The sequence below is a fragment of the Gymnoscopelus microlampas genome (assembly GCF_963454915.1).
Source record: "Gymnoscopelus microlampas genome assembly, chromosome: 20".
Lineage (NCBI taxonomy): Eukaryota > Metazoa > Chordata > Actinopteri > Myctophiformes > Myctophidae > Gymnoscopelus > Gymnoscopelus microlampas.
Genome location: NC_139957.1, coordinates 17,450,774 through 17,477,829, shown reverse-complemented (window position 1 = coordinate 17,477,829; position 27,056 = coordinate 17,450,774). Strand labels below are relative to the sequence as shown.

The window sequence follows — 27,056 nt, the reverse complement described above, 5'->3', positions numbered from 1 at the left end:
TGGTATGAGTTTCACGGTTGATTTCACAGAAGTTGCATTGCAAGAAAGTGCACATGCTTTTCAAAGAAGGAAAAGGAAGCGCAGTTTAAATCCGGGAAAGACCCAATGATAATATAATATGACCATCCCAGAGAGAGAGAGAGAGAGAGGGAGGACGAGGGCTGTAGCGTAAGTTGGTCTCAAACTTTTTCGTGCCAAGGCAAGGACCCCCAAATTGATATATATTTGGCCGCGGACCCCCATCTGAAAAGGTGTTGTGCCAGGGACTGCCAGAAGAGAAGATTTGTGTTCTAATGTTTGGAACTATTCAAAATGTTCCAAACATTTTCGATATTTTCCCCAATATTTTCAAAAACGTGCCGCGCTGCGAGCTTGTATATTTGCTATTTTTGACTAGCCAACATAAATGGATAAAGTGGTTGAAATGATTGTGATGCTATGTTAACTACTTTTGTTGGGGACCCCCTGGAACGCCCCCAAGGACCCCCGGGGGTCCCCGGACCCCACTTTGAGAACCAATGACGTAAGTATGCTACAAGGTAAAGCCACAGCACAGCTGGACCGACGGTACACTTCTTTCCTTCTAGTCCCTGGGAGAGTGAACTACCTTTGGATATAGAGAGTTGATAATATCGCGGGTGAGTTGATCTATTTTCCTGATTTAAATAATGTTTTTGTTGTTTGTTATTTGAGACATTTGGAAGTAACTTTTTAACGTGTTTTGTTGTGAATTATTTATAGAACGATTTTCCGTTCGTCAATATTATACCGTTCTTGTAGTTTATTATCTCCAGTAAATAAAGGGAAAATACATTTTCAGTTCGGGTCGGGATACCAATTTTATCCATCCAGGACAGAGACTCATACAAGTGATACAGGATAAACGTGAAATTGGAAGTGATTAAATAATAATAATAATAATAATAGGCTAATAATAATAATAATTATTATTATTATTATTATTGGATGAAATTGGTGTCCCACGTGAAAATGTATTTTCTGTTTACTAAAGAACTGGAGAGACAGAGAGACCCCTGTTACTGATCACTGCTGATTAGTATCAGAAAGAGCATTAACTTATTATTTATTTATTTGTTTTACAACAGCACCTTTAATCATTTAAATTAATACTTTCTGATGCTACAGATGAATCACAATGGTAGCCTGTAAGTTATAGGCCAATTACTCATAGGCTAATAATAATTATTAGTCTATGGACAATTTTTTTTTTTTTTTTTTCAGGCATAGCAATGGAATGTTTTAAAAACTGCTGCAAGAAATTGATCAAGAAGGAAAAGGAGCCTGAGACTCAAGGTAAAGTGACATAGATCAGTGGTTCTCAACCTGTGGGCCGGGACCCCCAAGGGGGGTCCCCACATGATTTTGATGACAGGGATGTGACATGTTTTTTTACCTACCTTAAAAAAAAAACATGAAAAAAGACAATTACTGCATCAAAAGTAATCAACAAACTGTACTATAAAAACTGGTCAAACATTGGCCAAATTGTCAAATGATATAATAAAGAGGCAAAAATTGTAGTAAAATAAAAAAAAGAAAAATAGCAGATCTACAAGCTTGCGAGGCGTTGTGAGCTTGTAGAACGGCAAAGCGTTGTGAGCTTGTAGATCGGCTATTTTCACAATATTTTTCTGTGGAACAGAGTCAAACAAAATTGAATGCACCTACAACTCCTACATTCCAAGTGCTTATCAGGGTGGGGGGTCCCCAGTTTAAATATGATTATTTTAGGTGGTCACGGCCTGAAAAGGTTGAACCATTTTGTGGGCGCTGTTTGTATGACGGTGTATTTTCTTCTCACGTGAAGTGATTACAGTCAAGATGCCCCCTGCCAAGCTGGGAATGGGTCCTAATGAGGCAAGGAGGAGCATCGGGGTCTCAGAGGACTACCTGTTGTCCAAGCTCCCTCCAGACGGAAGAGAGGTTCCCTTTGTCCTGCCGACGTTCAAGCCCTCTTACATCCAACCTAGAGGTTCTCATTATCCCAACTTACAGCCTGGGCCACAGAGTAAGTAGCCTACTGCAGTCAAACCTGTTTTCCGAGTTGGTTACCGCAAATAATGTGTTGTTGCTCAGCAAGATTTGATTTATCAATAAACCGGATCACTATAAATGTCCCTGGTGCTATGCTGACTGTCAGATGTTTGACTGGAATATAAGTTGTGTGAGGGAAAGTGAAAGTATTATACTTGTACTGCTAGTATGAGAAAGAATCCTCATTGACGTAAAGCTGGCTCTAGTCAGTGCAGATCCCAGACCTGATTCATAAGTAAAATGTACAAATGTAAAAATACAGACCATAGTTTAACTGGGCTTTACTTTGATTTGATAATCAAGAAAAGTAAGAGCTACTGTATTCTATTTGTCATGTTCAGTCCTGAGGAACATAAGCAATGCTGGGATCCATTCCAGCCATTAATCATTGTCTATTGAAGGACCAGGACACCAGGTAAATGTAACCTGGAGTAATAGACAATTAGCACCACAAACCCAAGTCCTGCTTTATATCCATAGGTTCAACCAGGACAACGTATTCAGAGAGGAAAGCAGAGCTCTCAGGGACCAGTCACATCGCCTACAACACAGAGTCCACATTCCATCATGGTCAGATTGCTGAGTACATTTCTCCTGGGTCAGCCCGCCGCAACACATTGACAAACAAGAACCCAAGTCCTCAAGGTAACATCATATTATCATCAATCAGATCATCTTGCATACTATCAAATATAAATTTACCAAAGTGCATTGCGGCAAACATTTATGTTGGAAGCAACGTATTTAACCATGATATATTTTTAACTACATGTTGTGCGCTTCTAGGTTGGGATGTTAAAAATGGGAGGCAAAGGCTATGCAGTTCCATGTTTGACCTGTCCCACAGCCACATGCAGGTAAGTTCGTTCTATATCTAATCTGTAGTCACACAGCGTTTCTCACCCTGTGTAAAAACAAGCCTAAATATAGCTACAGTCTCTTTCCAATGACCTCAGTGTGAACATTTTTCAAACAAACTTGCTTGGAAAACAAGACATAGGTTTAGCAAGGGAAAATTAGGTTATAAGCTAACTTGAGACCCGTCACAGAATGTTCCCAGCAGTGTTTCTCAACCAGTGGGCCAATGTTCGGACAGGATCACAGGCATAGAGGGTTGTGCATACATTTGGTCCATACAAAATCGAAGCCCCAGTGTGAAACCGGTTGAGTAGTAAGTAAAATCGAGGTGTCCACTAACCCCTAGCCCTGTTATAGAATCTTTTTGATGGACATGCTGGTGGCATGGCTGCAAAAGTGAAAGGATAAATGCTAAACCCACATCTTTGGCCAGGAAGTATAAAATGACATATAATATATTTGACAGAGACTGCATGAAACTTCTGGAGACCACATTGGTTCAGTGTCATCTAGATTATGCGGTTACTTCATGGTTCTGTGGGCTTTCAAATCATGTAATAAACAAGCTTCATACAGCCCAGAATAAACTGGTCAGGGTCATGCTGAACCTCATTCCCCGCAATCACACTAGTAAAGTCGCTTCCAACAACTCTGTTGACCTTCGATGGAAAACAGAGCTACACAATTAAAACTCAGTTTAGTACACAGAGTCATCCATAACACTCCCAAGTCAGAAACAGGAACACTTATAACACCAGATCCATTACAGCTAATGTGTGCCTGCCCACAGTGCCCAGATACAACCGATTGGTTGGGAAGTACACTATCATGTATTCAGGCACTATAGAATGGCCTTTAGATATCAAGATGATCAAAATTCAAAGGTTTTTGTCCTGTGTTTTCTTTAAGAAGGAAACAGACTTTTAACACAAATTGTATGTTTTATGTATTTGATTCCGTAATCATGAGGACCATATTGGAAATAAGTCTGTGACTTTATTGTTTCGTCCACAATGATTTTAACGTGTATACAATATGAATAATTGAATTGTCAAAGTGAATTGAAAAAACAAACAAAACAAAAGTCACTGACAAATTCACACATTACAGATGAGGCCCATCAGGCCAATTAGCAACGTCACAACTTGATCAGTAGCAGTAATAACCTTCTTACCAAGGTAAGAAAACCAAACAAAATCAGAAAATTCAATATGACAAAACAAGATGAGAAAGGTCAATTTAACAATCAAATATCTGTAGATAAAAAAAACACAGTAGGATTTACATCAACAAAAAGTAACAGCACTTACACAAGTTTAGAAAGAGAAAAACAAATCTATATAATGTCTTCAAATAAACCCATCTACAGAAATTGGCTTTTAATCTAAAAAGATCCATACTATTTTAACTTGTGAAGAATTGCAAAGTTTAGCATCGTTCTGGAGGCGAGCACACCTTGATGTATCCTTGTATGTATCTATGTGTAAGATCAGTATATGCCTTAAGTATTTCTTATCCGCCACATGTTACTCAGCTTAAGCTGTGGCGCAGCTTTGTTCCCTGTAATTAATCAGAATTACAATAACACTTGAAGTATAAAGAGTGAAGTTAATAGACTACTTTGCTTGGGGCGAGTCCTCTTCATTACATAAAGGATATCACATATCCGCCTTTCATTGGATCCCTATTATTTAATATGAGTGTTTGATTGTCTGTATTAGGCACACTCTAGTGTCTCGCCCAAAACCATGATAAACACCATGTGTATACACATTGTGGTACGCGTCAGAACCATGTTGGCTTACAGCAATGCTGTGGGAGCTCTGCCAAAGTGGGTTTAACGAACGTTTCCAGTGCTCAAGAGCAAATGCCAAATTATGTGTTATTGTACTATACGTCTTTTGTCAAGTATCATGTCAGTGGTGGTGACCGGCTATTTGCAACCAGGGCATGAGAAGTTTGGAACAATCTGCTTGAGGAAAAACAGTTGGCAAACATTGTGAATCTCCCTTTTAAAGACACAACCATGCAAAAGTGATGCTGTTTATTCAGAGGTCCGTTCCAACTCCAGAATTTTGCTATAGGCGTACTGTATAGCCCATATTAAGCTACTGGTCATGATGGAGTCATGGTCATGATCTGTCCAAATCGTTTCTAAGAATCGTAACTAATAGTTTGTAATGTTTTTACAGCACTTTCTGCTTTAGATATATGATGATGATGATAGTTATTCTGATTTCTCTGTAGCGCTTTGACTCTACCTCCAGTGTCCCGAGCAGTACCTCCTCTGTGATCAGCTCCATTGAAAGCAGCCTTGGTAACTATTTGTCAAACATTTTCACTTTTGTGGAAACCAGTACGTTTGCTTGTGTCGTGTGGGTGGGTGGGAGGGGCATTATTCCCCTACATTCTTCACAGTTCCCAATCGACTGTCCTAGACAAACCTCCCTCCTTTCTCCTACCCCCCCCCCCATCCTTTCACTTCCTACAATCCCTCAACCCCCACAGGACCTCCCTGCTCGGATAAGAATCACTCCACATTGTGCAATCATGTTTGTGAAAGGGCAGACACGGCAATCACCCCCAAATGTTCTTTTTACTTTGGTCCAGTGTCAGACATCTACAGACCCTCATCCATAGTGACCTCCTCAATTACCCAATCCCAATGTCACCAAACTGGCTTATTATCAAAAATGTTTGGACTGGGATGGAGTAATAAGGCATGACCAGTTTAATCCTGTTTAAAATTTAAAATCCTGTTTGTATTTAAACGGCCATTTAATGGAGTAATTTCGATTTTTCTAAAATGTCTACAGACTTTTGTGATTAATCACTTTTATTTGCCATGTAAGTTAAAGGCATTGTAGGGAACATTAAGCCTAAATGTAAAGGCATTGTAGGGAACATTAAGCCTAAATTTAAAAAATATTTATATATATATTTTTTGCATTTTCCCCCCTCTATCAGCCACTATATAATGATGCTGGGGTGTTTTGAAACACAGTACTCTTTCTGAAAACCCTATTTTCCCTCATTGTTATTGTTTGTGCAATATTTTTTAAATTTAGGCCTAATGTTCCCTACAATGCCTTTAAAAAATATTTATATATATATTTTTTGCATTTTTTCCCCTCTATCAGCCACTATATAATGATGCTGGGGTGTTTTCCTGCACTGAAACACAGGCCTCTTTCTGAAAACCCTATTTTCCCTATTGTTGTTGTTGTTGTTATATTTGTCCGGTACGTAAGGAAGTCTATGGAAGTCTATGGAGGCATCACCCCCTGGTGGCCGGGAAACGAACTGCACAAACAATAACAATGAGGGAAAATAGGGTTTTCAGAAAGAGTACTGTGTTTCAAAACACCCCAGCATCATTATATAGTGGCTGATAGAGGGGAAAAAATGCAAAAAAAATATGAATAGGAATTTTGACTTGGCAGGTTGCACATGCCCTTAATACATTAATGTGACGAAAAACTTCCTAAATCACTCCCATATTGCATTTCAGAGTCCATAACTCTGTCTGGAGATGAGCGCGAGCTGGGAAAGGTGTGTGTCAGACTGAGCTACCAAGAGGCCCTGGAGCAGGTGTGGATCACTCTGGTCCAGGTACGGTTACAGTACATCCCATGAGGAAAGGGGACCTTAGAGGGACAAAATGCTCCCTTGTTCTCAGCTGCTGTGTTGTTCAATGGGGCCTCTGTGTGTCCAGAGTCCTGCTGCAAGTAACCCCATCCCATTAGCTTGTGCTCCATTAACTTTGGCTCGCTCGCTCAGGAGAAGGTTGAAATTTTGATTAACTGAGTGGGCCTGATTGATGCCGTACCTGAGTACTGTGGTCAGAGAGTACAGTGTGCACATCACGGCTTCCACTGATAATACACACACACACATGCACCACACTCCTGTGTGTACTCACATGTGTGTGAGTACACACACGTGCGTGAGTAAGTACACACATTCATTTAGTGTGTGCTCACACATTTTTGAGTACACATATTCTCAAGGACACCCAGGTACACATATTCTCTCAGCACACACACACAAATTGATTTTCACTGTCTCTGTAATTTCCTGATATTTGTTGCTGTTCGTTACAAAGCAATTTTGTTAAATGGTTAATAAACAAAAATGCTTTGACTGTCACTGCACTGATGTCATCTTATCTCTTATCAGTGTTCAGACCTGAATCTCCCTGTAGATGGTGTTGAGCAGCAAAAGATTGGATTTAAAGGGATCATCACCATGGCCAAGCCAATACAGTTCAAGAGCTCAGTCAAGGAGTGCTCTCAGGTAATAATGAGTCACATCCCCCCTCTATGGACCTATACCGTGAACCGATTACACATTTGAAACCCATTACACAACTCAGATTAAATAGCTTAAAGTGCAATGCCATGCTTGCTCAGGTTTGCTCTTTTCTGACCCTGTGCCATTTTACATCTTAAAAGATCCGGCACATTAGGTGGGATCAGGGAGGTTGGTAATAAGAGACGTTAGACTCATCTATGACATCACCATGCATAAGAGCTTTTATCTAAAAACAAAATCCCAAAGGGAGTTTTGAGTTATCAGAGAACTACAATTTAAGAATCTCTATAAAAACACAAAAATAACCCCATGTACACTGTAAGGACTATCAGTGTCAATATAACTAAAGTATTTCGCTATGCCAAGATTCAAGCGTTTATTTCCTTGTCATCCATCATTGCTAGGAACATGTGAACAGTGTGTTCATAACAAACACAGGGCTGGACATTTGGGTAAACATGTATGCATCTACTTCCTCAACAGCATATCCATCACTATAAGCAGAAGTCAAATACACAAATCACCCAGATCAAGCTCTCAAGCTGGTTAATCTCTTGTTTTGTACACAGGAAAATCCCCAGTGTTAATTTATCCATTTGTAACTCTGAGAGCTAAATTAACAGTATTTTACAGTGTAATTACTCTTAAACACAGTCATTACAAATGCACAGTTCCAGTGCCAGCTGGCTTGTCAGTAGTAGAAAAGGTCACTGACTCTCTGGCTGTTGCGAGTTTCCTTTTAGCCTCCCTGTCATTGTTCTTTTTAGACTTTGTTACATCCTCCCTTTCCTCTTCTGGCCTCTCTCCTTCTCGCCTAACCGTTCCTTCTCCCTCCCCTCTCCTGCTCCTCATCCCCTCTTCTTCCCTAATCTCTCCTACTCTTTCCTCCAGGATGCTGCCTTCATGGAGACCTTTGTCTTCACCGTGCGCCTGCAGCAGCTCCGCTGCAGTGCCCTGGTTCTGCGGCTCCAGGCGCACCAGCCCAGGAAACACACTGTGGCAGAGTGTGTCCTGTCTCTGAGACAGCTGGGTCCCCAGGAGATGGAGCACTGGTTGGACCTCAACCCACCATCCAAAAGCACTGTGGGTCTTTGTTTTCTTTTAATATCTCTTTGTCATTTTCAAAGGCGTTTCTAATGTATCATGTAGTAACACAGACAGACAGACAGGAGAGAGAAAAGGGCTGATGTGTGACATTCAGCAAAAGCGATATGATACACACACTAGACTAACCATTTGTGTTTCATCTGTGGTGTTAATGAAGACAATCTGTTAATTAAGATGATTTGGTCCAGATTTCGTTCTACGAAAGTTGAAGTTGTAGAGGGAAAAAAGGAGAGGGCCAAGTACACACCCCTGGGGGACCCCTGTCAAAGCATATAGTGTTTAAGTCGTTAATATAAGCTTTGATAGAATTAGATGTAAATTATATATTTCATATATTAATAAACTAGACACTCGATCCGACTGGTATGCCCATATATGGAGATTTCTGTATCAGTCAGTCCTTGTCTTAATGCCCATGTATGGAGATCCCTGATGTCATCAGTATATGCCCATACATGGTCATGGTGATATGCCCATATATGGAGATTTCTGTATCTGTCAGTCCTCCTTGTCCATTTTATGCCCATATATGGAGATCTCATATATGGGCAAGCCCCCTTTTGTGCCCATATATGGAGCGGACGGATTTGTTTGCGCCTGATGTCATGATGACACATTGAGGTTAGACAACACACTCAATTGGGAACTCCTTATATGGTTATGGCTGACATAAGCATGACGTCAGAGGTCCGCCCGCTCACTGGCCGGTCCTCCCTTAAGCCAATTTTAATTTAGGATTCTCAAGACATGCACGAAGTCTCACCTAGTCTTGTCTTGAAGTATTTAAATGTGTACACATGGTATTACACTTGAGTAATTGTACATTAAATTAGTTTATATATAGAACTCACTGAGTCCATGCATCAAATATTTGTGGCCTTTTTCAGCAGATGGTAATCTGCTCATAAAAAATACCTACTATATGCTACAGCAATTACCTGTTATTGTTATCTCATTGGCTGTTGTAGCCAAGAGGAAATACAAGTGTTATGGGAATGTCCCAGATTTCCCATAACTCATTCTTAGTGACAATTCCCTCTGTACAGCTCTGTCTTTTTACAGCCCTATGTATGTGCACAGTAAATAGGAACAACACATGAAGGGACTGTGAATACCTCATAAACCTGTCCCTGTGATGTATTGTAACCTGCTGACATGTACGCAGTACACCAGGTCCTAACAGGGCAAGAAGGAATCCTGTTGCATAATCACAAGAAAAGCAGAGGGGATTGGTGGGGAAAATTGGGAAGACAAATTTTATAGGAAAAGAAAATACCAGAGTGTGACTACTGGAAACGTAAGATATGGAAAGTAGGTCAAACCTCAAACACTTTCAGTGGCAGAGAAGGATTTTGGTTGATAAATGGACTGGGAAGATCTGGAAAAAAAGTTTAATTAAAAACTTTCTCTGCACTTTCAATTTCACTTTAAAACACTGCTTAATTCAATATTTTGATATTTGATATGGACACGTCCCCTTCCTTTTATAAAGCCACATTGTAACTTCAAACTCCATTTTAACCATGTTAGATTAATTGAAAACATACATCCTTGGTTCTGGTTATAATGTCCTTTTGTAGTTTTTAAATGTATTTGATTTGATTTTTTTTTTTTTTTTATTAAAAAAAGAATACAATGTATATAGTAAAAAGGAAAAACATAATTTAATTAACTAGCTTATAGGAAGGCCCTTCCTATATGTTACTTAACTAAATATATTTTTAAAAATGTATATTCATTTTATCAGACATGGCATGTCTGATAAAATGAATATCAAAATAAATATTGAATCAAGCAACTTAAAAGCTGTCTGGGGTGCACACAAAAGCCAGAGTGGACATTAAAATGACCCCAGAAGTGAAATACCCCTTTAAGAGATCAGGCGGTGAGTCATCATTAAGCTCTCAGAGGGGAGCCTTCATTTACAGAGTGATTCTAGCCATCCAGTGGACACAAAACCTCAAATTGTCCAAAGTGCTGCCAATCATTCAGTAGATGCTCCCAGGGTCAGAACACAGCATCACGTGTTCTTACACAACCCAGTATAGTAACAGTGATCATACACAGTAAAATCCTCAGTGTTAATCGAGATTGTTAATCCGAGAGTGTACAAATGTAAACAAATGGAACGTTATGGGTCCAGTTATTAATGGATAGATAAACACAGGATTTTACTGTGCGTCTTACAGCCCAATTGTTACATTAAATACTTTTATTTGGCACAGGTGCAGTGTAGTTTGCCATGTTTGTTTTGAGGAATTACAAATGTTTTTGAGTTACAAATGGATGAATCAACACTGTGGACCAACCCTTTATGAGAAAGATGGTAGCTAAACTTGATATGGTGACAATGTACTATGAATCCATCTTCTACGTGGTTTGTGGGGTGTACCTAAACCTAAAATGTACTTGGTCACTGATAGGGTTAAATTTGAACCCTATGAATAAGGCACGAGCCCAAGAAAGATGAAAAGATGGTTTGGTACTAAGACCCCCCAATACCCGTCCAGTCAACACCCAAAGAAATGAGAGTCAGACACCTGGTACGTCCAAAATGATCAGTCTGTATTGCCCGAGTGTGCACACAGGAGACAGTGCAAGTTACAGACAAGAATATCAATCACACACACACACACACACACTAATGCTTCAATAACAGGCAATAGTATTTATACACAGTTGGACTTCAATGACATCAGACATAGGTGCATCCTTATGATTGGCTTTAAGACCCTCAGACGTAGGGTGGGAGTCGTAAGATGGGCAGGCGTCTGGCTGTCTTAATAATAAGTTGTTGTTCATCTTAGGGTGTCCTTGTGTACAATTCTCGGTTCCATAAACAAGTTGTTCCTTCGATATCATAGGACATGTGCATGGTTTTATCTGTGACAGGATGACAGCTGACAAAAGGGAATTAGTGACGATGCCGGGTCAAACAGAGATATCGGTCATCGTACAGAGATACAGGTCATTAGGACATTAAACACAAAACGTTGACCAAGACATGTTTTTACTGATTGGGAACATATGGAGCCAGCACCAGATAGCAAATATGGAGCCAGCTACATGGCCTTGGTAGAGAAAGTATAGTAGAGTTACAAAAGGCATGTTTAAAAGACTGAAGTACAGGCCCAAAAAGACATCACTATATTAATTTGACTGGTTAGATCGATATTTCTAGATCATATCAATCTGGTCCACAAAACATATCTATCAGTCACAAAGTATAAATTAGGCTTACGGCATATCCAGATTTTTCAGAGTTTGCTATTTGTAACTATAGATGTATATTATATATAGATATACTGTAAACTATTATAGATAGACCATTATTGATCCTGTGAGGAAAATTCATTTGTAATAGCAGCACTGCAGTTAGAAGCACTGGACAGATATACTGTAGGTAAGAGAGAGATGAATCCTATGCTTCAGGAGAGTGTACTTGATAGTTATTCATTCGTTTTGGAGTTATTAGTTATCTTGACACCTATACTTGGGAAATAGACTTTTAGCATCCATATTCAGCGATGATTTTTTTAAACAATAGCATATCTACAAGCTCACAACGCATTGTGTTGTACAGTAGATTGGCTACTTTCAGCAAAGCAATATGGTGTTGAGGGACAAAAGGTTCAGACTAAGTATAGTACCCTGGGGGACCGCAGTCAACTAAGTATATAGGGTTTAAGTGGTTAATATACAAAAATGTACTCTTAGTATATATCTAACACTGTTAAATACACACACACATTAGTCACACAAATACGTTTTCTGTGTTTATACTGTAGGTGTGCCACGCTGAGCTACATCTAGCCACCTGCTTTCAGCCTGTCAATGGACGTGTCCAGCTCCAGGTTCTCGCAGCTCAGAACCTCCCTACATCATCCTCACCCCTCACCCAGGGTAAGTGATGATTTAATTCAGGGTCAAATTGGAGCATTAGGGGCAACCCAATGGTAATCCGAATGGTTGGGGTGCGTACCACATGGACCCAGTTCGATTCCTGGCTGGCCGGACCATTTATTTGCATGTCACTCTCCTACTCTCTCTCCATTTCTGTCAGCTGTCTCTCTCAGCTGTCTCTATCAAACAATGGCTTAAAAATACCCAAACAATAAAAAGAAAAGAGTTTTGGAAAAATCATGTGTAACTCAACGACTATAGTGCATGGTACAAACACTGCCAGGATTATAATTTGTCCTCAGTCATTTTCATTATAAGATGGCACAATTTCCGTCTATTCACTCTGCATCTCATTGGTGGGCTATGCACAGTTCAGAAACCTGCCTATTTGTGCCATACAATGACATCATCGATGGGATTGCAAGCTAATAGAAACTGCAGCCTATCTCTCCCTGGAAGTTAACATGCTGAAAAAGAATAGCATGGCATTGGCCAGACTGATAATGTGGATTCACTCTCACGTTCCTCCCCGGTATCAGTCTGGACTTCGGCCTATAGTGAGCGAGTATGAGAAATCAGAAAACGATCGGGCCAATCAGTGACTGCGTTTCAACTGCTGTCCGTGCAACAGTGAAAAGCATCAAAATCATTTTTTGATTTCTCATACTCGCTCCCTATGGGCCGAAGTCCAGACTGATACCGGGGAGGAACGTGAGAGTGAATCCACGTTATCAGTCTGGCCAATGCCAGGCTAGAAAAAGAAGCCATTGTTAATAAAAACACATATTAAAAAAAGATTTTGAAATGTTTCTGAACTGTCCCCAGCCCTCTTCTGAGACACACAGAGTAGACAGAAATGCTGCCATCTTATAATGAGCATTAGTGAGGACCAAGTATATGAAGATAGGTTGAAAATGGGTGAAGTGGTCCTTTAAGCTTTTTTTTTCTTTCTGTGGACACCTTAAAAGGGAAAATATCTACTGTTATGTTGCTGTATGAGTGGTAACTATAACTGCTGTGCTGCCTCTTGACGACAAATTGCGGGAAATCTGCGGGATCAATAAAGGTCTATCTATCCACCAAATGGCACATACTGTATAGTCACTTGACAAATATAATGAATATTTCAGTTGGACATCGGAGGAATTTTTCACTTGGGCATTTTTGTAGAGCGATATATCGCATGACACTTTTTCACCAAAGCATACATTTGGTTTATGTCCCCAAAGGCTTCTTTGTCAAGGCGGAGGTTCACCAGCTGGGACGGGTGGTGATGAAGAAGAAGACTCGAGTGATGAAAGCCTCAGGAGGCCAGTGTCGATGGATGGATACATTTCACTTCCCCTTAGCCACTTTAGACCATGCCTCAATGCTGTATTTTAAACTGTACAGTCGCAGCTCAGTCAGGAGGAAACAGTGTCTCGGCCAGGTGAGCATGTTATACCAACGTATGTTATAGCTGATGGATTCCTATCCTAGAGTGAAACTGAAAGGATGTCTCAGAAATGTAATAGGATGGTATGAAGGGTTGTTAAAGGGTGCTCTTATAAAGCTCATATAAAACACAGAATGCTATTTTAGAGATGTTGGATGATTAAATACAGAAAATAAATACTGGCAGCACAACCAGAGTACACTTATCATCACATGGACATTAAAGTAGCCTAAATAAAACTGTGATGTCATCATTTCAAATCCGGTCAATGACGTGTTTTACATCTCATGGTTCTCTACTAAAAAGGAATGCCATAACCACTTAAGCACTATTTTATACTGTCATACGAGACAGTGTTGCGTTGCGAAAATAGACTATCTACAAGCTCACAAAAGCTTGCGCCCAAATAAAACAGCATGTTGGAAGTCATTAATAATAATCTCATGTAATAACAAAGAGTCCAAAGTTAACATGATCACCATGTGTTTTATTTCTATCAGGTCTTGCTGGGATTTGATTGCCCCGTAGCAGAAGCCATGGAGCAATGGAAGGACACTATGGCCCATCCTGAAAAAGTGGTAAAAACATGGCACAGACTGAGTGGAACCTAGATTACTTCTGACTTTCCCTATAAAAGGGGAAAGTATTTTTTCAAAGGGAAGAACGCATCCGTGATGCAGGCCCTTGCTACTTGCTTTTCCAGTCGACCGGGCTCTGTTAGCTATACGCAGTCAGTTGCTATGACGAAAGTGATTGTAAAATACTGGACATTCTTTGAATGCCCCAGGGGGGCACGCGGCGTTCCATGGAGATAGTTACCAGATTTAGTGGGAGTTACAGTAGATACTGTATCTTGTATTATTATTGTAGGTCCTACAGGTACAGTAGTTCGAACAAAGCATAGTGTACATATGCTGAGACTTCTTTGTGTTTATTTTTTAATTTTTTAAAGCTGCAACCTGGAACTTGTTTTAATGAATTGTTTGTTTTTACCAATCTGTATGTGCTGTACTGTATGTGCAGTGGTTCCCAAACAGTGTGCTGAAGGACACTGGACTTGTGCTGTGAGACAAGTCCAGGTGTGCCTGAGGGTTTTGTGACAACCACAGCATTATTGCACTCATTTCCCAATACAGAGCTAATTCTGTACCCTAAAAAGATATTTTAACCACTTTCAACCTGGCGTCCCTATTTTGGGCATTTAATTATTGGCAAACATTTGAAAAAATAGGAACACAGTAGTGCCTTGACATTTTGACTGGTACATCTGCAGTCATTGGAGATGGTCACCATACTCTTCCATTGAGAAATTTTGACCCTGGTGTGAGGTAGGTCACCTCCTGGTTGACATGTAGTACTGCCTGAAGCTCATACGCTCCATATCTCCCCTGGCAAAGCCAGGATTCCCTCTCAGAAGAGAGGTTTGGTCTCCAATCTGCGAGACCAGGGTTCAATTCCAAGTAGGACATGAAACCTACGCATTGCAGCTTTAATGTGATTCAGTGGATAAAATGTTTTTCTTTTCAAAGAAACTATTGGGAGATGTAGTATTTGCTTAACAAACAACTGGTTAGTTACGTAAAAAGTGTTTGTTTCATCAATTGTGAATAACATAGCCTTGTCAGTAAGGCTTAAGCTTTGTAATATTTTTTCAGATTTTCTACTTGAATTGAAGGTTTACATGGTTCTTTGTGTACATTGTAAGGTGGACAATGCTGGGTCCAATACTAACTATTCAAAATGCATTGATTAACATTTAAAAACTTCACAGTCATCCATCTTAAAAGTAAGCCCTTTTAAAATCTGTCTGCAACATACTATATGGGTTTTACCTCCAATTTAAACATAGCATCATATCACAGTAACATATTTTAGCACATTGTGTCTCTAAACCTAGATAAGGCATTTCTTATAGTTAAAAAGCCCTTTATTTTATTAAATGTAATACTATTGAACAATTAGCAACTCAAATGTGAGAGTCTTCAGAATGTCAAATGATGTCTTTGTATCAAGAAAAGACAAGAGGCATAAAATAAAACATCCAAGTAGTGATGTATAGGTGCTCTTTGTTAATGGGCCCACAAACTTGAGAACCGTGGCACTCACATTGTATCAGACTAGGTACAATGTAAACTAAAAAAAAGTCTCTAAACACCTCCGATTGTGTGGCAATGCAAGACTAGGTACTGTACAATGTGTAACGTGTTATGTCTTCAGCACCTGTAAACTAGGTCAACAGTCATACAACACAGTGTCACCGACCATGTCATCTCTTATTGAAGACATGTGTGATTGGGACATTTTCAGGTAAACACCAAGAGAATCTCTGTGGTCTGGACTGTGATGACTAATGACCTTTCGCCTTACATATTTTCACTGGTTCATCTTGCTTTTCAATTTCAGTTTTTTATTATAGAGGCAATTCATAGCCAGTTGATTTCCCCTAGAAAGACTTCTGCAGAATGACTTCAGGAAAGAACATTGCTTGATTTGGGGATCAACATGACCTGTTAACCAGCGCACTTTGTAATTCTGAAATGTTTAATTCCAAATGGAGTTGTCCACTGTTTGAAAATTGTGAGGCTGGTTATGATAAATGAAATATTTGCTGTCATTAAAAAGAAAATCCACTATTAAATATGATGTAATAAAACAATGTTATGTTTTTTTACCATAGAAATAAATGTCTAGAAAATAAATGTATTTACATTTATAGCCACACTGTGGTTCCGTGACAAACGTTTAAGAGGAAGTAATCAATCCATGGGAGCCTCTAGTGACATATATTCCATATGAAGATAGTTGGTATGGTATCCACGGCAATACACGTCATTGTGTCCCCCAGCAAAGTAGGCAGTGGTGGAAGAAGTACTCACATCTACTTAATTAGAAATAGCACAGTGAAGAAATACTCTGGTACAAGTAAATTTGGTATTAGGCTCAGAATACACTTACAAACCAAATGTAAAAGTACTCATTATGCAGAATGGCCCATTTCAGAATGATAAATATGACTTCATTGATTATTTCACATTGTTAATCTCAATCTGCAAAGTAATTAAAGGTATCAAAGAAATGTAGTGGAGTAAAAAAATCACAACATTTGCCTCCAAAATGTAGTGTAGTGGTAAAGTATCAGAAAATAGAAATAAGTAAGGTACCAGTACCTCAGAACTGTACTTATGTCGTTACTTTACTACTACCATGGAAAGAAACATAAGTGTGGTGCTTATGGCCAAATTATGCTTATACAGATATGATTGTGCCACATAGTAGCATTTCAGAGGGTGCAAAATTGTCTTTGCTCTTCACTCCAATGGACATCAACTAATATTCGTAGAAATGTAATGGTATTAGTATTTTAAAATAAGACCCTTCAGCAAATCTTCAAGTTGTACAATCTCTCAGTTTGAGCTTCATTCCTATAAAGCCTGAGACTGCCCAGTGACCTACCATGTGTAACCAGCTGTGGAAGTGGCCAGTCTGGCCACACAAACACACACCCAGAGAACAATAACTCTGTGGACCAAGAAAACAGAATACAGAGAGTAAAGACTTAACAGGACTAACCCGGAGAAAGTTACCGTAGCACACGGATCTTCTTTTCATTCTTTCATAAGCAAACACAATACAGTGAGTGTTTTGTGTGTTAAGTGTGTGTGGCCAAGACTACAAAGCAAGAAAGCATGTCACGTGAATGGGCCTGCGTCAAAGCCCCTCCTGTATCCTGGCTGCCAAATCGGCATGGTCTTCTTTGACGTAATACATGTTTGATTTATGGTTAATGGTTAGTCACACAGAGGGCATTCCAGACACACCTTTACCCAGTGACTTGACGTCTACCACTGAGCATGGTTTGGCAATTTCACCAGCAGAGGTGTCTTACACTCAAGTCTGGCTAAAGAGCTTGAGTCCCACAAGTGGCTCCCGTCCTATAGGGAGAATGTGTTTCTGTATGTTTAACAGATTCTTAACTTTACAGTCATTTGGCAGACTGCCAACCTTTCTCTGTTGCACATTTCAGCTGTCTCATGTGTACCAGCTTGCCGGACCTCTAGTTAAATATATTTAGTAAATAAATAGTTATTTGTTCTTGCAAACAACAAAATCAAGTATGAATTTTAGCCTATGCAGTATTTAGAGATCACATTTCTTGCAGGATGCTAGAAGGTAACTTGATAGTTGATTGTTCACCAGGTTTGTTTACAGCTTGGAAACCTGTGTTGCAGATCTTTAATCCTCTCATTGCGTTCAGTTCCCGTCTCTCTATCATCCTGTTTAGAAAAAGGCAAACCTAAAAGTCGTTTTACCGGTAGGCCGGCCAAAATAGAGTTTAGGATTACTAATGAAGACATGCAGTGTAAGTTATCACTGTCTCCTGCAAAACCTCAGTCTTTTGGAACCTTTCATTTTGAATAAAAGTGCTTGCTTCCCTTGGCACTTTTCTTTATTTATACAGAAGAAAAGCAGAGAGAAAGGAGATGCTGTTTTGAAACGAAATAAAATCCCTCAGGTAGCCAGTGCATAGCAGTTCCAGAGGATAGGGGCCCTCAAGGGCCATACAATTTCCGGGCAGAAGTGCCCCCGATAATCATGTTATCTGTAGGCCTACAGTATATCCTCGCAGATGTAATATAATGTAGTGTAATTGGTGGGAATCAACAGATGTGACCGAAACTAGTACTCGGCAGCTGTTTGTTTGCTGCTTACCAGCCTCTCCTATTGGACACAGCTGCTACAGACAATAGTTTACCCCCTGCTGTTGCTTTTTCATCAAATTGGGATAAGCATCTACACTACTTCCCACAGCTGACAACACCACCCTTCCAGGATCTGAACTCTCCCCAAATAACGGAGAACCAGGTTGTCATGGAGGGAAATATTTGATTAATCTGGTTTTGAAGTAGCTTAATCATCCTTCTCTAATCCCCCTATCTCTCTCTGCCCCTTCCCCTCCTCTTGATCGTATTATCTCCGCCACTGCCAGGCCGAATGTGTGGTCGAGACTATGTTTCTATGTTTTCGCCCCCGTCCGTTCGTCCGTCCTTGTGTGTTCGTCTGTCCATCTGTGTACAGCTAATCTCCGGCACTGTTGGCCCGATCGTCATGAAACTGTGCACACACACACTCCCTGGAGGCCAGAGCAGAACCTCTGCCCCAAATTCTTCACATTGGCCTGTTATAGCGCTACCAAGAGGCTGATTTTTGCAAAACACATTTTTGGATATTACTCCTACAGATTTTGTCCAAACATCAAGCAAATCGGTACACATTATCTCTACAGTCATGTGATCTAAATGTCATCTAAAGTTTGCAGGAGTGGCTCATTTTGAACAAAATGCCTTAAATCATGAACACAGCCTCCGATTGCTATGAAACTCTGCACGCACATTCACACTAGGCCGAGGAAGAAATGCCACACTTTTCACATTGTCATGTCATGTTATAGCGCCACCAGGCGGACAATTTTTGTCATGTGATCAAGACGGATCAGTCCATCCTGATTGGCATCTAAAATTTGCAGGAATGGCTTGTTTTGAACAAAATACCTCAAATCATGAACGCAGCATCTGATTGCCTTGAAACTTCACATTGGCCTGTTATAGCGCCACCAACTAGGAGGCCGATTTTTGCATGTTTCTAGTTTTCTCTCTTTCCCACATCTGGGATACTGATCCACATCAGTGTCTAAATGTAGGCCATGTAGCCTATAACACGTTTTTCAGCACATATTCCCAGTCATCAGACATCACTGAGAGACTACTCAAAGTTTTCATATTTTGTTTATAATCATTGATTATAAACAAAATATGAAAACTTTGATGAGGGACCCTCACTGATTATTAATCAATGAGGGTCCCTCATCGGGGGCCTCTCATTAAAGGTCGCTCTCCTCCGCACTGACGTCTGCGGCGGTAAGTGTTGGAAAGCGGCTGTTGCCGAAATCTGCTGTTGAATGGGTGGTGGTGGTGGGTACACTACCAAGTCGGGTCGCAAGTTGTAGGGAAACGTCGAAAGCCGAACCGAGCTATTTTAGCTGTCTGTCGGTGTCGGCTCTCAGGTGCATTCAGCAACTTTTTTCCCCACACCTTCCAACCGCCTGTAGCCTAATCTGTTTAGTGGAGAGAAGCGTCTTGCTCAGAAACACTTTGACACATAGACATGGGTAGCCTTAGATCAAGACGGTCACATGAGAGTCTTGACTTTTATCAAGGCTAAGACATGGGTGGACCGGGAGGCAAACCGGTGACCTTTTGAATACCAGGACCACAATGGAAACAAGTCCCTAGGACTTTTTTTGTGTTAGCCTTTTAGCTCAAATGTCTGACAGTACCTCGTGCTGTTTACATGTCTGTCTAATAAAGTATTCAATCAATCAATCAACCAGACTGCCTCTCTCAGCGGCTGCCCCAAACGCTGCGCACAGGATGGATTTCTGTTTTATCAATCATTAATGTTGTCAAAGAGCGCCCTCAAGTGACTGTGCAGGGCAGGCAATTGAAAGATCACCTACTGAATATTGACCAAGGTGTGTGTGTGTGGGTGTGACCGTGGTGTGACACATCCAATAGAACATTTAAAAAGGCAGCAGGTAAGAACAGGCAAGGTATGCAAGAAGACGTGTAACAGCATGGATGCAGATCAGAAAAATACTGTTCTAAAAGAGGGATTCCTGGTGAAAAGGGTAAGAAATGATTAAATGATAAGACAATTGATGATGGGACATTTATCATTTGATCTAACATAATGAATGACTTTTACTTTATTTTCTACAGGGTCATCTTGTACACAACTGGAAGGCTCGCTGGTTTGTACTAATGACAGACAAGTTACTGTATTATAAATATGAAGGTGGCAAGAGGGACTCGTGTCAACGTGGAAAAATCGTGTTGAAGGACTGTGTGATTACCTGTCCTTTTCTGGAGTATGATAATCGGCCGGTGAGTAATCATTGAACTGTTATGTACAGTAGGCCCTTATGGAATTAAGTTGATATTCAATGTCTATGTACCAATGCCCAAAAGGTCCTTGCATGAACCTCAGATTGAAAATAAATGTGCTTCTGTGAGTAGTAGTACAAGCCAGGAGACAAAGCCACCATACCTTAAGTTTAGAATAAGAACCATTTAAATCCACTTTATGTTTGTTGATGATTACAGATGTAAGGAAATACTCTTATTAATAACTGGAAATTGTTTCTTTGGTGTATTTACAACTACGACAAAATAGATTACTGTGACATGATGTATGTCGACATTCACATGCAGGCATATGGAGTATGAGCAAGGAGCAAGTAACCCTTCAAAAATCAAGGGTTGGATATATGCAAACTTGCAGTCAAATAATGTGATACCACTGAAATAGAAAAGTACATTTTTGTTAACTTAATAATTGATATCGTCAGCCCTCCAATAACTTCCATAACATGAGAAGGATCTAGATTTTCCATCAAATAATTTCCTATGCAGTTGACATTTTATCATGGTGAACAATTAATTGTAGGTGTGGTGTTGACAATGTCATGTTTTATGATCTGCTCACACTTATCTCACTTGTTCAGACAATTCACTGCCTGAATGTTGCAGTTCTGTGAAAACATGATTGCACATGCATTATACATAACAGTACTAACTTCAAGATGCAATTTATTCTGAACTGCCATTTTCCTTCTAAATATTTTATGTATTTTGGCGCTTGCTCATGAACATCATTCCAAAAATGAATAATGTCCTCTGGGATTTCTATTCCCTAGCTGGTGTTCAAGCTGCAGACACAGAGTTCTGTGGAGCATTTCCTCGAGTCTTGCTCTCGGGAGAAACGAGATGAGTGGGCAGAAGCCATCACTGCTGCAGTGGAGAAACTCCGGACGGCTGACGATGGAGGGCCCCCAAGTCAACCAGAGCCCACCATATCTAAATCACTACAGTTACACAACATCAGTCTGAAGTAAGCCATGCTTATGTTACCACCTGGATTTGATACCAAACAACTACCACTCTTCCAAAGTGGGAACTCCCCCCAACCCTTGGCCAAGAGACATATAGGCTTCTAGGCTTTAATCAGGAATACCCAGCTACACACACTCCATACACTTAATAATAATCAAAGTATTGTTGCCATAAATGTGGTGACATGTTTTTCTGTCATACCTAATTGTTCTTAAGACTGAATACTTATTACATAGTTGAATACCTGAATAATCTGTATTATTATTTATTTAACCCTTGCACTCCTTATACATTATACTTATAATGTTATAATTATATTCTATTGGTCCAACTGTGAGACGCTATGGCTCTGCAGCAAATATAAACAGAAAACTTGTTGCTCTGTGTCTCAGTCAGGTGGTAGACTCCATGTATGACGTCCACAGTGGCATCAAGCTGACCAACCATGTGGAGCAAGGCAGCACCTACAGCAACTGCTTCTTAGGTAAGCTTCTACAGAAACAGCAATATAGTCAATCTGCACAGGAGGCACAACTGAATGCCCAGCCTGATCGCCAGAGAATTAGTATAGGCCTACATTGCACGGATTTGTGCACGTCATTCCGTGCATAGTCGCCTAGAAACCCCCAAATTCCGTGCATATGTACGGGGAGTCCCACGGTGGGCGTAACCAGTCGCAACCCGGCAAAACCTAGAATAAAAAAGAAGGATAGATTACAGGGGCGTGTCCCAGCGTAGTACCGGGGTATTGCACATGCGCAGTGTTATCAGGAAGTGCACGACGGAGTGTTCCAGCGCGAACCCTTTTTCTACCCCTTGTTTTTCAGTAGCGGGGGGCGGGGGGCGGGGAGCGGGGGGCGCCCTAGTCCCTACGTCACATCCTAGACGGATAGCTCCGCCCACACTGGGCGAGCGCTGTCAGTGCAGCGGAAGTCGATGCGCAGACGGCTTTGTTGTTGAAGCCCGACTGACGCACGCTCATGAGAAACAGCAGAAATGAAATCTGGCGAAAACAGTTGCGTGCATTAAACTTTAAAGGAAACATGCAGTCTAAATATATAATAAATATCCATTTGCCTAATTCACCACTACTTTTGCGTTTGAAACTTAGTATTTCTCTAAATATTACACTTTCACGACAGCCTAAGTATAAACTGTTATATTAGATGAGTGAAACAGCTGTCTCACCACTACTTTTGCGACTGTGTCTCAACGTGGTTTTACTGGTTAAATTAAAAATAAAATTTGCGTTTGAAACTTAGAATTTCTCTAAATATTACACTTTCACGACAGCCTAAGTATAAACTGTTATATTAGATGAGTGAAACAGCTGTCGATACAGTCAATATAAGTAAATCATTATATGATGATAGCCTTATGAGTAACTTTTTTATAATTTCGGGACATTTTGTTATTTTGCACAACACCTTTGTACAACGAAGTATAAAATAGGGTTCCTCATAAGTTACTCATAAGGCTATCATCATATAATGATTTACTTATATTGACTGTATCGACAGCTGTTTCACTCATCTAATATAACAGTTTATACTTAGGCTGTCGTGAAAGTGTAATATTTAGAGAAATTCTAATCAACCCTATTTTATACTTCGTTGTACAAAGGTGTTGTGCAAAATAACAAAATGTCCCGAAATTATAAAAAAGTTACTCATAAGGCTATCATCATATAATGATTTACTTATATTGACTGTATCGACAGCTGTTTCACTCATCTAATATAACAGTTTATACTTAGGCTGTCGTGAAAGTGTAATATTTAGAGAAATTCTAAGTTTCAAACGCAAATTTTATTTTTAATTTAACCAGTAAAACCACGTTGAGACAGTCGCAAAAGTAGTGGTGAGACAGCTGTTTCACTCATCTAATATAACAGTTTATACTTAGGCTGTCGTGAAAGTGTAATATTTAGAGAAATACTAAGTTTCAAACGCAAAAGTAGTGGTGAATTAGGCAAATGGATATTTATTATATATTTTATATATGTTTCCTTTAAAGTTTAATGCACGCAACTGTTTTCGCCAGATTTCATTTCTGCTGTTTCTCATGAGCGTGCGTCAGTCGGGCTTCAACAACAAAGCCGTCTGCGCATCGACTTCCGCTGCACTGACAGCGCTCGCCCAGTGTGGGCGGAGCTATCCGTCTAGGATGTGACGTAGGGACTAGGGCGCCCCCCGCTCCCCGCCCCCCGCCCCCCGCTACTGAAAAACAAGGGGTAGAAAAAGGGTTCGCTGTTCCAGCAGAGGCGCTACATAAAAACCCCCAGGATCCCTTCTCAGTCGGTCGAGGTGTGTGTTTGTTGTTCTCTCCACTCAGCACCTAAACAGCTGGAGGTTTGTAATTCTAATACACAAGTGGACTAAATGACTTACATAGTTATAAAGAACAACAACAAAGTGACATAAACCCCCATATCCAAGTTATTAATATGCATATCTATTGTGTTTATGTCCCTACTGTTTATTATTGCTTTCATTGTTGTTGACCCACTGTTTGACTGAATTAAAGTTTTGATATAATTCATGCAGGTCTCCGTGGCTACTGAAGTGACACAAAACAAACACTACCGTTTAAGGGTCACACGCTGCCATCTACTGAGCCTTTTTGTATGTTCAGGCAGGATTTTACTGCGCATGTGCAATACCCCGGTACTACGCTGGGACACGCCCCTGTAATCCATCCTTCTTTTTTATTCTAGGGCAAAACCAGGAAGTAGAGCAGTCCCCACAACAAAATTTACGATTCTGTGCCTATCGGTACGTAACTCAAACGCCGCTGAGTAGGCTCAAGGGAATGTCGCAATGTTCAGGACGGCAACTCGCTCGCTTTAGCTCGCTCGGTGGTCCTTCACACGGCGACAATTCCCTTGAGACTGCGCGGCTCCGAAATGGTTTAGTCACAATGGGGGAGATGCGAGGCGGCTATGCACAGAATTTGTGGTTTTCCAGTAGTCTATGCACGGATTTTGAGAAACGTTGAAAAACGTTCAATGAGGACGATGATCATGAAAGTTATGAAATGCTGTGTAGTGTGTACTACGTTTATCGGCTGTAAATGTCGGCATTCGAAACAAGGTAAACTGCCACTTTACTGAATTTGTGATGCTTGAATTTCCACTGGCGATCAATAAGTCTGATCTATCTTTCATAAAGCCACTGATGAAATTAGAGTTATGATGGCACTACTGTTGCCATCTCTCTCATCTCTCTCTCTCTATGTGTATATGTTTATACAGGTTCAGCAGTGGTGGACTGGCTAGTATTTATGCAGTTAGTTCTGACCCGTGTGGAGGCAGTGACCCTGGCCTCTGCCCTACTGGAGGAAGGCTTCTTACGGCCTATAGGACTGAGGAGTCTAGATGCCATCCGCAGTGCGGGACTCGTAGAACAGTTCATGGATGACTCCACTGCACTTTACAGCTTTGTGAGTACCTTTGTGAGGTCCACCTCATTGTTGGAGTTGTGAGTTTCATGGGGGCAGTGTTTCCATGTTGTTGAATTTGTGGTAGTGAGTAGTGAGCACCAGTATTATTGACTTTTTTTGAAGTCTGTATGGTAACAGTCAGTCAGGGAAGTACTTTATCTCCTAATAAATGTAATCCTTCAATCCATTAAGGGGCACACTTACAGTACTTGCATGCACATGTTTGGAGGTTCTACTACCTGTTCATTGCTTTGTTGTTCATGTTTCCTCCCAGTCTGAGAGCTTCACAAAAAGAGGAAGTGTGAAGGCAGAGACGTCTCTGTCAGCTGTCGAGCTCAGTGGGAAAGTGATGAGGAGGGGTTATCTGCTAAAACAGGTACGTTCAAGCTACTGTACAAATTACAATGTAGGAAATCACATTCAGTTGTTCCCTGCATTATCAGTTGGTCCTGCGTAACTCAACTAGTATATCATCACTTTAACAAAGCCGTGGTTGTCAGTATTTTATGTCAATTGGTAAATGTACCCAGAAAATATATTATATTATTTTATAGCTTAGCATTTAGTATGTAATTACAATTATTTAGCTATATATTGCTCAATCCCGAACTTAGGGACACAAAAGAAAGAACTGGAAGGTGCGACTCTTTGTCCTGCGTTCAGAGCCTGCCTACCTCCACTACTATGATCCCAGCAGGGTAAGCACACAAATCACTTAATAGTTACACATTATTTATTTCTCAATATTATCATTATCATCTTAACCTCTGTGCTGTGGTAAATGACCTAGTTGTTTGTGCTACTGTCTGTGGTTGTGTTTGTTTCCTGTCGCATCTGTTTCCTGTCGTATGATATCACCTCTCAGGATGATGTCAGCCCTGTAGGCGGCTTCAGTCTGCGAGGCTGTCTGGTCTCAGCACTGGAAGATAACGGAGTTCCCTCAGGTGAGTCACCCTCAGCCTCGGTCAAAGGTGCGGCCTCAGGGTTGGAATTGGAATGAGGCATCTGGAGCAATTAACTTCATGCTCAAGGGTTGATAATATAACAAAATATAACACCTGCTCATGATAGATGACATATTATACATGAAATAAACATTGTAAAGTGTAGAAAAGGACCATGGAAGGGGCATGGTATTGAACTCCTTGTTGTAACAAGGAGTTCTTAAACTTTTACGGCCTAAAGGAACATTAGTTGAATAACTTAGACTCATGTTCAATAAATAATGTAATTACTGTTGTGATGTGATGTAAGTGTCTGCTAGCATTGAGAAAGCAAACCATTTTTGGGCATAACGCACATTTAAGAAATGCTCAGGTACCATGAATGCACACAGCTAAATTCTTAATTTCTTTTTCAAGTCAGGTTTGATGACCTAACAGATTTGATGAATTTAATTTGTTATATTTATTAAATACTTGAACCTCCCTATTATGGGGGGAACGTTTGTCGATCTTCAAGCTCACAAGGCATCACATTGCAATGTGTTGTGAGCTTGTAGATCGGGTATTTTTGGCAAAGAAATCTGGTGTAGGGGGAAAAAAGCACTCAAAGTAATGTAAGGAATGCAGTATACTTTACTGACTATCCCTCCATCTTCTCCATACAGGAGTGAAAGGCAACATTCAAGGCAACCTGTTTAAAATCATCACACAGTCAGACACACATTACTTCATCCAGGCTCCAACCCACCAGGACAAGATGGACTGGATAGATGCGATAAGAAAACAGACCTAAAAGGTTTTAAACCTGTTTTGGACTGAATTAATACATTCTGTGAATGTACGGTAGCAATAGCAAAGTATGCGATCCAAATGAAATAGATTAGAATACTAATTTGACTAAATCTGATTAGATGACAATCTATTTCACATTTATATGTATGTATGTATGTATATATATATATATATATATATATATATATATATATATATATATATATATATATATATATACACACACACACACACACACACACACACACACACACACAC

General features: G+C 40.2%; 2 protein-coding genes across 2 annotated transcripts; both read left to right on the top strand.

The window, feature by feature from the left end:
* The first annotated feature begins 107 nt into the window (after positions 1-107).
* On the top strand, positions 108-15,499 carry tc2n (tandem C2 domains, nuclear). The gene is made up of 12 exons (XM_084044785.1): positions 108-638; positions 1,243-1,314; positions 1,829-2,029; positions 2,536-2,700; positions 2,842-2,912; positions 5,161-5,230; positions 6,425-6,525; positions 7,093-7,209; positions 8,119-8,310; positions 12,123-12,237; positions 13,467-13,666; positions 14,173-15,499. Exons 2-12 carry the CDS (start codon positions 1,251-1,253, stop codon positions 14,281-14,283), a joined length of 1,407 nt encoding a protein of 468 aa, XP_083900911.1. The 5' UTR covers positions 108-638; positions 1,243-1,250; the 3' UTR covers positions 14,284-15,499.
* A 4,387-nt stretch (positions 15,500-19,886) lies between these two features.
* plek2 (pleckstrin 2) lies at positions 19,887-26,943 on the top strand. Its single transcript, XM_084044331.1, has 9 exons — positions 19,887-20,357; positions 20,449-20,613; positions 21,426-21,619; positions 22,014-22,105; positions 24,875-25,062; positions 25,337-25,438; positions 25,677-25,760; positions 25,928-26,006; positions 26,672-26,943. Exons 1-9 carry the CDS (start codon positions 20,304-20,306, stop codon positions 26,797-26,799), a joined length of 1,086 nt encoding a protein of 361 aa, XP_083900457.1. The 5' UTR covers positions 19,887-20,303; the 3' UTR covers positions 26,800-26,943.
* Positions 26,944-27,056: the final 113 nt, after the last annotated feature.